We start from the raw sequence: 10,133 nt of genomic DNA, 5'->3' as shown, positions 1-10,133 counted from the left end.
TTTTTGTTATAAAAAATTAGGTCCAATGTTTGTAGCTTAAAAATCAGTTTACTCAGACCGATTGGCAATTTAACTAGGTTATTTTTTGGTATACATGAGGAATTTAACCGAGTTTGGCATACAATTTAACTAAGTTTAATTCAACTAAAAATGAGCCAATGGGAAGAAATTTTTTTACAATGATTGAGCTATACGTTAAGCCCATGATAATATAATGTGCCGGGGATTCTTTTTTACCAATATATTTCTGAGATTGAATTTTGAATGTCTTAAATTTGGATAAGAACTAAAGAACGCGTGCACAGTCAAACACGATGTAAGAAAAATAATTAAATCACTTCATGAATCAAACCAAAGAAACTGACAAAGTATTCCTTTTTGCAAAATCGATCAGAATGATCTGATTATGTGTTGTTGGATATGAAATCAAACTCAATAAATAAACACTCCTAGGCCGGAAAAAAATAAAAGAACCAACCTAAATTTTTTTAGGAAGAATCACATTTAAATGCCTCCTCAAGGAAATTTTAGAAATAAATTATTGTTAAAATGAAAACGCAATTTTTTTTGTTGAATGAGACTTATTATTAGTTTTTGTCAGTGAATAATTTGCTTAAATAATCCTTAAATGTGATTTTCCCTATTTTTTAAGTCTCACATTAACAAACTGCAAGTCAATGTTAATAAGATGGCAAAAATTACACGGTATAAGCATGCCATGCAGAACTGGGCGGAGCACAATTCTTCAGCAACGAAATGGGATATATATATATATATATATATATAATTGCATCATTAGCGAAAATTATGAAATAATTTAAATTACATGAAAATTAGTTTTGTACAATTGAAAGGTACAGTAGCCAATGCAGCTGGTAAGATGAGGATGAGTTATTTAAATTAGCTTTTCGTGCAAATTGGCAATGTTTGTTAGCAAAAGCAGTACAGAAGTCTAGCTGATTGTTAAATTTCAACACAGTCATCGTCGTCGTCGTCGTCCATCTCTTTGTCCCAGTCCAATGAGAATAGGGTAGCTGATTTCATCAAATCTGTTAGTCCAGTGAGATCCTCTAGATAGGTAGGATGATTAATTGCTTCAAGTATGAACTCCATTCCTCTGTTCCGATATTCAGATACAACCTGAACAGTTGTAATATCGCCAACCAAAAAAAGGATAAGAAATCTGGAAATTCCCAGTGGATCATGCATGTATCATGAAAAAGTTAATCACTCTTCTATTCTTACAGAGGAATCATATCCAGAACAATATATCATCAGATATAATTCTCACTGCAAATCAAATCTTTGGAGAATGTATATAGGGCATCAGGAGAGGGTTAGGGGAAAGAAAATAAATAACAGAGATGGGATGAGACACCCCCAGAGTCATTATTTTGGTGTTACTTTCCATAAGATTGCTTTCTAAAGTACAGTTGTAATTTTACAACAATCAGGCTAGAAAGCATGGACACTAATATGGGCAAATATATGCATGAAAATTTAAAAAACCTTTATCATGTCAAATACAAAATAGATATTTTTTGAACTGTCTATGCTTCATGCTAACAAGAGACAAGAAACCTAAAAAAATGTTTAAGTGTTAACTAGTCTAGTCTTGAAATATACATCCCATAAACAATGCCGCAGCATTTGGTATAAAATCAGCACTTGAAAAAAAAAAAAAAAAAAAACAAATGAAGGCAACTCGACATTTGTCAAGCACATGCCACAAGAATTTCAACATAAGCAATCCATTTATGCAAATAATTGGCTGGAAGGGAAGGATTATATATAGCAGCAAACATATTTTCATTAAAATTACCAATCTTCCCAATTTTTGGTTTTTGTTTTTACCCAAGATATCTTAGAATTTATAATGTTTGCACTTGGTTGTCTATGTTGCTCACATTGACCCATCAAATCTAGAAGGGATTTGAGAAAGTTTCTATAATTAAATATTAAGCAGAAGTAAGACACTAGGTGTGATCTAATGATGAGAGGTGTGAGCAGTTAGAAGGAGGTCTAAGGTTTAAACATTCAAATTATTGTAGACCAAGGAAATTTTAAGTAAAAGTAGTTTGATGACATCTGAGTAGTAGCATCACGAAGTTCTTTCAAGCACACAGTCAAGCTATATTACTCGGGAGTTCAATTGACCACATCCAGGGGCATTGCGGGAGGCAATGATGATATTTGAGGCACACACTAAAAATTTGCAAATGTGTTATCATGAGTTCTAATCACCACCAAACTTACGGTCTGGCAACAAGCTGTACAACTGGAGGATGAGTAACCAACAAGAGTCATTTGAGAAAATTGAGCAAGGGAACCCCGAATCTGATGTGGTAAAATACCAAGAGGTTGCTCCGTAGTTCCACTGACACTGGAGTTAATTTCACCTTCTGCATATATCCTGACAAAATATAGCCAAGGCGTGAGTTTCAGGGAGATATATGAAGGAAAGCAGATGGAAGTTTCTGCTAAGGATCTCTGTCATAATTCCTTAAAAATCTTTGCACGGGAAATAATAAAATTACTGTTTGCCGCATTACCCTTGAGGGTGATGTAAAATCCCTACTAAAAGTTCAACTGCAAGGGATGAAGCGATAGGAGCAAGCCCTGGACGAGTCACCGTGCACTGCTGATCCAAAGTGCGGTTTGAGGTTGACTGCAGAAAGGCCATAATGTTTAGAACTTGATAAAATGTGCGTATGTATTCAAATATATAATAATGATGCAGGAAAATTACATCAGTTGGTGCAACAACATCATTGCAGAAATAACAGCCCAATCTTCCCTTCCCTGTTGCATTGTTTACATTAAGCTTATGCACATCATCACATAAAGAATTTGCAGTTTCGGTACTTAGGTCAGGGCCTTGGCTGAGAGGGCCAGCTCCATGGCGCATGACCAAGAAACTATCAAACCCTAGAGCTGCAGTAATTGCAATCTGCAAATAGATAAACAGTATCCACGTAAGGCATGCTAATTAAATATATACAATCAAGCTAAGGAGGAAAAGATATATGCTTCAGCTCAAAATGTTAATTAAATGTGATACAGAGATGCGGAGCAAGACAATGACATGCATATCATCTAAAAGATTAAATTGACTAACCTTGTTAGTATTAGCACAGAGAAGTGATGGAAGCCATCGACTTTCCCTAGTATCCGTCAATAAGAAAACTGCATCATGTGCACCGATCAAATCAGACAGGCGTCTACAATCTTCAAGTACACTATCCTCTTCTTGGGAAGGTACTGGATGCCCAGGCATTGGTATTGCCATTACAACACCTTCAGCTTCCTGGAAAAACCAAAAAGCATGCCAGTATGAGGGGAAAAAAAAAATGCTTGGGTCAAGCATCAAGGAAGCTTCAGGGCCCAATCAATTACCACTGCTGGAAAGATCCGCTGAAGACTTCTAACAGCCGCTGTAGCTTTGAATTCACCACCATTAAGACAATCATCCAAATTATACAGGGATTGCCTCAATGGGTTAGACATAGCCACCCTCCCATTGTCTAGTAGTGTAATTTTTCTGACACCCCATGCCTACAACATTCACAAGCTTAACACTTCGAGAAGAAGAGAAAACAATAAAACCAAAATGTTACTATACTCACCATAAGCATGCGAGCAACCTGGCATCCAAGTGTACCTGCTCCAAGAAGAAGACACTTGAGAGAAGATAAGGAACTCAAGTTTAATGAAGGCAAAGCACGCCATCTCATAAGCTTTAAATTCAAATCTGCAGCAGATATTGCCAACCTGTAAAGATACGAGTATGAAAATAAAAAAGTAGAAGAAATGACACAAGTAACACAAGAACACAACAAAGAACAGAGAAAACAATAAAAATGAGGTACCTGGTTGGATCCAAAGATTGAGAGAGGCTAATACGTCTTGGTATTTTTTTCCCTTTGTTAAGTTCCCATCCAACTGCATTAGGCAGACTATCACTCACCCCTATACATACTTTCCTCTTAAGTTAGAAAGATAACATACTAAATTGAAAATAAATAAATAAATAAACAGCTAGAGATCAAGTCCGTCAAATAATTTCAGTAGCTCTACCTTGGGAATCTTTAATCAATGCTTCACCAACAAGGGACAAGTCCATATCTGCAAAACCACGGTTCTCTCTGTAGCAGAAAAACTGAACTCTCTTAAGATTCCACTTTGCAGAAAGAAGTGCTAAGAAGTTGCGTAGAGGCCAGCCAGGGTTATTTGGAAGATGACATGGGTCATAAAAACCAAAGAGGGTCTGTGGAGAGAACGAAGTAACTTTCAGTCAAAATGCATCTATAAGTTGTCATCCAGAGAAATTGCTTCACCAGAACAAAGTAATTCCATAAAGACAATACTAAATTATTGTAATTTAAGAATTAAGACCTTGTAAGCATCACTCTGGCAAGTCTCCCAATCCTTTAGGTGCTTGACAGTAGCACAAGAGTTTGGATCTATGGTGATAAAAAAGAATGGAACATCTGCCACATACTATTATAATTAGGTAAATCTTCAAAAGCTTAAGGGAAGCAACAAATTATAAATATTTACAACAAATCAGCCAGATGGTAGCTTATGTACCTGCTGTTGACCTTGAGTTACGCCACTCATTACAAGCTGCAGAGAGGGATTCTACCTGTCATTTTATAATGAAACAAGTCCAATAGTAACTTAAGAGCAGTCATCTAATCATATATGCGATTAACAATATATAAAGCAAAAGCACCTCTTCTTTGCTCAACCACTGAGAAGCTGGCTTTAGATAGTTGACAGTTGCAGGAGGATCAAGCATAAGAGCAGGAAATGCAAACCAGTAGTGGAAGATCCATTTTTTCAAGTCAGCAAAAGAAATAAGAAGGAATCGTGACAGTACTGCAGAGTCCTCCATAGCTTTTCCAGTTTGAATGTCCTCCCAGATCTTTTTTTTGCCCCAAAAAGAATAAGCTTACGTGAGTATTTAATTTTATCAGGTCAAGAACCACTAAATCCTATAAACTTGAGTTGCTATGTAAGGGCTCAAGATTTTTTTTTTGGATGGAAGATTTTGATGTATTTAACACGTTCGCCATGCAAATTAATTAATATCCAGGAGCCACTCAAGCAAAAGCCGTTTAGGCTGAAACACATGGACCAATTGGTCTAAAAAGTGTTTGATGCCATGCCAAGAACTATTTCATCTCAAAAGCTTAAATTGTTATGTAAAGGCTTGGTATTCGTTTTATCAAGACCTCTAACCCATAGGAAATTATTCATTCCTCAGTCATCTCATTCAAAGATATCTTTATAAATAATTACCTTTCTTGCTTCTTGCTTCAAGAGGCCTTGTTTGTCAAGTGCATGGAAACTTTCCCAAGTATTAGTATTGTAAAGTATGCCTGGAACAGAGCACCTATTCCTGTTGCCACTGCTAGTATCTGGGGCCAATAATGACTCACTTGATTCGGAAGGTAAGGACTCAGCTAGAAGAGTTAAGCGATTTGATATTTGAGAATGTGAGCAAGGCGCGTAGAATCCTGCAATGAGACAACAACACTATAAGATCAAAATTACATTGTGCTGGCAAACTTTATTCCCACAGTGAAAATTGCAGCTTTAAAACTTGACAAAAAGAATCTGTATTTCCTTAAAAAAGAAAAAGAAAAAATTGCATAAATCCTTATCCAACACTAGTTTGGATACCTCATGAATAGATAAAATTTAAAAAAAAAATACAAAAGGTTAGACTTTGAAATTAGAATTGAAAATATAAAAGGAAAACACAGTCATCAGACTGGTCCAGTGTCCTTAATTTGTCCTTTCTCGGTAAGTAATTAAAAAAAACCCGAAACTACGTAGTCTGAGTTCCATAGAAGGTTAAGAAGTAAAGAGGGCAAGGAAAGCGAAGAACCCTTAATTGGAATTGGAGAATCATCAATGCCAAGCTTGTTGAGCTTTAAAGAAGACAATCTGTGCCAGAAGCCTTCATCGACCAAGCTCTGCATAGGTGCGAATTGCAGTAAGGATCCCTTGTGGGTATGTCCCGCCATAGTGGTTTCCTTCTTCCTCCTCCTCCTCCTCCAATTTCGAAATTGAGTGGAGTTTCAAATCAATAAACTGGTTTCGGCATACGTTTACTTACAAATTTTGAAGTCCCAAGTAGTTTTGACGAATTGAAAACTTGGTAGGAAGATGGATTCGCTGATTCAGCATCGTACGGGAATGATTCCTCATTTTTTATGGGTTTGGATCCGGGCCTTCTTTCCGGGTCTACGCTCCGTTGCTCATCGCCGTTTGTTTATTTGGACGATGATTGCAATGCAAGCATCGCAGGCTAATTCATCATTAGGACCCACAAACCCTGAATTTTAAATTTGTTAAAATAAATTACACAAATGGTTTTTATTTTCTTTTCCTTTTTGCCAAGAATAAGTCAATAACATAAATTCTTGAAAAATGGAATCAATATAATAGAGAATTAAATTATGAAGTTTAATTTTTTTTTCATATATTATTTATTTTATAACAAATTCTTGTTATTAATATATTTTTAACACTTTAAAATATATCTGTTTTGATTAAATTCAAATAAAAATACATCGAATATATAATAGTAGGTATTAAGTCTTTCCCTAAATAATATTAGAGATTTAACATACTCGAGTTCAGATTAATTAACAGAAAAATATATACAAAATAATTCTCACAAAAAACTAAAAATATCGGTACAAATCCTAATACAGATATTTTTCCCCTACAATCCTTTTTTTTTGTTATATATTCAATAGTATATAATTTATGAAATAAATATACCCTATGAAATTTATCTCAAACTCTATGAGAATATAGACTAATGATATTAAAGTATTTGCTATTAGTTTCAATCTTAGCTTCCCACAAAATGTGAAGCGAGTGATATTATACCATACATGTAACCATATAAATGTTATACTTTCTTATTATATTATACATGAATGTATGGGATATACGGATTGCACTTTAAATTTTTGTGATATATATATATATATATATATATGTATGTGTGTATATTATTTTATGTGGATTTTTTTCTTGAAAGCTTTTTCCCTTAAATTTAATTATGCTACATCTTGAACAATTGGATTAAATGTAAGAGTTTATTTTGATGAACTTCTATTAATTTTTTAAAAAAATAAAATTATGATGGGCTAAGTAGGTCAGCACTTAGGAGCCCACCCCTGATTGACTGAGTTCAAAACAGTGTCTTGACCCAACAAAAAAAATCAGCCCAACCCAACCCACTTTCCACCAGCCCATCACACGCAAGGTAATCCAACATTTGCCCTTCTGGTTTCGGATGGAATATTTTCTGATGACAATATCATATTTTTTTTTTTCCAGCATGTTCTTACAAGTTAATGGCTGAAAATATCTGGATTCACCAACAGGCATCTATCCTAATGAAATGGGTTATAATAACTTAAATATAAAATTTTAAGTTCGAGTTTGTATAAATACAGGAAATACCTTTAAAAGAATTACCTTCAATTAAATTTGACAATGCTTGAATTTAATTCAATTAAATAGACATATAGGAAAAGCTCTTAATTTCTTTTTGGTTTTGTGTATATAGTATCATACTATATAATATCATGGCAATCAATCCTATATGTACCATCTGAAATGAGACTTCTAGTTAATTTAACTTGACACGGATAATTACCATATATAAATTTTAAGAGATGCAAATATAATTTTTGTAGAAGAACGTCAAGCTTAATTCAATTAAATTTCAAGATAACGTATTATTATTAGTATTATCATTGTTGTTGTTGTTGTTGTTGCTGAATAAAAAGTAGAATAAGCTTAGACAATAATTATTTAGTTAACAACACAACAATATACTCCACTAGAATGTAACATTCTAACATGCGTTACATTGGATTCGTTTTTTGCGAAAAGTATTGTCACTTTATATGTACAAATGAGAAGCATTTAAAGGCAGGCCAAAAAAGATTATCAGTGTTTGGTTTTAGGCTTCTTAACGATCATCACAGTACAGTGAGCGTGATGAGCACAATAGTCACTTACACTTCCTAACACCGCCCTGCAAAATCACAGCCTCAAAATGATTTTCATGTTAACTGTCTTTCAACCTTCATGATGTTTACATAACAATTATAGCCAAAAATATCTTTAAACAAAAATATAAAATAAAAATACATAAAATGCCAGTAGAATACCACCAACACAAGAAGCAGCTTTTGCTAGCTAGACTTTACCAAAAATTAAAAATAAAAGTGAAAACTTAAAAAAAATTAATCATTCGATCCTATAATTTTATTTTACTTGTAATTTAACTTTTAATCTTTAACTTGTTATAACTCAATTATGATAGTTTTGACTTGATTATAATTCAGCCTTTTAAGTATAGCCATTATTGTAGCAGTTTTTCAAGGAAAAACATGGCAGGAAAAATCTGGTCATGGTTCCATTAAAACCCAAATGGCAGGAAAAATATAATTTTTTTTAGAAAAAAATTTTGTATGCATAGCATAATCATAAATAACAATTATTTGAAAGAAGAAAGAAGAAGAAGAAGAAGAAGAAGCAATAATCAGTCTTAATTCTTGAGTTCTAGCTAGTGTCAAATTAAAATTAAAGGAAATGGAAGTGAACCTTTTTATAGCTCCATAACCATGACTTCCAACAACCAATATGGAAGCATGATGTTTGTCCACGGCTTCGCAAATCACATTTCTTGGGTCACCTTCTATTACTGCCACTTCTACATCAGTTACCTGCTGATACATTCACAAACACATATAAATCATTCACATATAGAATGAATAAAATCTTTAAAATCACAATGAAATTGTCCAGTGACTAGGAAAAAAAAAAATGAAGAACCGATTGTGATCACACGACTGATCAGCAAGGTCGAAATGAGATCAACACAGAGCTTTTAAAAGAGTGTGTGTGTGTGTGTGTAATAAGATCAGCACAGAGCTTTCATGGCTGGTTAGATACATTTAAAGGAAGGAATTTTTGAAGTGATTATTATTAATTACCGATTTCTTGCCGCAAATCTCTTTAGCTTTTTCAACAACTCTGGCGGCCGTCCTTTTCAAATCCGAATCAACAATGGGCAAAACTTCAGCCATTCCTGGCAACAATATTGCATTTACAGTTTTCTCAGAAAATCAGAAAGAAGCAATGAAAAGAAAATTAGAATCGACGGCAAAAGAATCATTACCGGGCCCAGTGATGCCGAGTTTGGAGGTCGCATAAGGTTTGGCATGAACAAGAACAAGCTTAAACAGAGGATTGGGTACAGGCTTGAAGAAATGATCCAGAGTCCATTTGAGAGCGTAGGAGCTGTGCTCGCTCTCGTCGATTGCCACCACCATCACTTGCTTTTCCGATGTCTCCGCCATGGAAGAAGCTCCGCTTTAGCTCACCGTCGCCGAGGATATCGCCGATTAATTTCCGCACGCTTGCTTGAAATAAGGCGCTGGTAAATTGACGCGGTATTTATTCAGAGAAATTAGATACAGTTGAAATGATTGTGAACAATGGGAAGCTCCAGAGATATCTATAATAGTGCGAATGGACAGTGAGGAATTCCAGAGACATCGCACAGTGGGCTGTGTTACTGGAAAGATCTGATAGGTACAAATGACCCGCAAGGATAATCGGAGCCCCGAGTAGGTATCCCTGTGCACAATGACAGAGTGTAACAATAGTAAGTATGTGTTTGGATTAAAAAATTTACAATTGAAGTTATGATTCAACTGAAGTTAGCAAACTGAGGTTAAAAAAAAAGTCAGTAAATATAACGTGATTTATGTTTGGATATCGTTTTTTAAAAGTCAGTTGGATAAATTAAAATTTATTTGGATGATTTAAGGTAAAAGTCAGTTGAAATTTTTAATTATTAAAATAAACATAAATTTTTTTATATATTTATATATAAAAGAATAATAAAAATTTGATTCCAAAACTCATTTCCCACTCACATCCATGAATCCTCACTCACCATCCTCGCCATCTCTGATCTCACTATCGTGACCTTCTTTTCTCTCTCACACAACGTCACCTTCATCTTCTCCCTCCTTCAGCCTCACGACTCTCGGTTGCTCCTTCCCTCACAGCAAATGCAAAGCATG

General features: G+C 34.6%; 2 protein-coding genes across 4 annotated transcripts; both read right to left on the bottom strand.

Annotated features, from left to right (window-relative positions):
- Positions 1 to 787: 787 nt before the first annotated feature.
- Positions 788 to 6,272, bottom strand: LOC129297883 (ubiquitin-like modifier-activating enzyme atg7). Of its 2 annotated transcripts, none has more exons than XM_054936226.1 (14): positions 5,897 to 6,272; positions 5,305 to 5,522; positions 4,736 to 4,927; positions 4,591 to 4,645; positions 4,396 to 4,490; positions 4,078 to 4,267; positions 3,870 to 3,942; positions 3,627 to 3,771; positions 3,397 to 3,555; positions 3,119 to 3,307; positions 2,750 to 2,950; positions 2,553 to 2,668; positions 2,257 to 2,413; positions 788 to 1,140 (listed from the first exon to the last, which is right to left on the bottom strand). In XM_054936226.1, the coding sequence occupies exons 1-14, from the start codon at positions 6,033 to 6,035 to the stop codon at positions 964 to 966; spliced, it is 2,106 nt and encodes a 701-aa protein (XP_054792201.1). In that variant the 5' UTR covers positions 6,036 to 6,272; the 3' UTR covers positions 788 to 963. The 2 variants fall into 2 exon arrangements, with proteins under 2 accessions (XP_054792201.1, XP_054792200.1); XM_054936225.1 differs by having other exon boundaries at positions 789 to 1,140; positions 3,870 to 3,969.
- A 1,607-nt stretch (positions 6,273 to 7,879) lies between these two features.
- LOC129297882 (universal stress protein PHOS32-like) lies at positions 7,880 to 9,587 on the bottom strand. Of its 2 annotated transcripts, none has more exons than XM_054936223.1 (4): positions 9,221 to 9,587; positions 9,036 to 9,130; positions 8,644 to 8,768; positions 7,880 to 8,071 (listed from the first exon to the last, which is right to left on the bottom strand). In XM_054936223.1, the coding sequence occupies exons 1-4, from the start codon at positions 9,399 to 9,401 to the stop codon at positions 7,984 to 7,986; spliced, it is 489 nt and encodes a 162-aa protein (XP_054792198.1). In that variant the 5' UTR covers positions 9,402 to 9,587; the 3' UTR covers positions 7,880 to 7,983. The 2 variants fall into 2 exon arrangements, with proteins under 2 accessions (XP_054792198.1, XP_054792199.1); XM_054936224.1 differs by having other exon boundaries at positions 8,644 to 8,765.
- Positions 9,588 to 10,133: the final 546 nt, after the last annotated feature.

Source organism: Prosopis cineraria, unplaced genomic scaffold (genome assembly GCF_029017545.1).
Source record: "Prosopis cineraria cultivar Desert tree isolate PC_DT_omini unplaced genomic scaffold, ASM2901754v1 PC643, whole genome shotgun sequence".
Classification (NCBI taxonomy): Eukaryota; Viridiplantae; Streptophyta; class Magnoliopsida; order Fabales; family Fabaceae; genus Prosopis; species Prosopis cineraria.
This window is presented reverse-complemented; position numbering and strand designations above follow the sequence as displayed.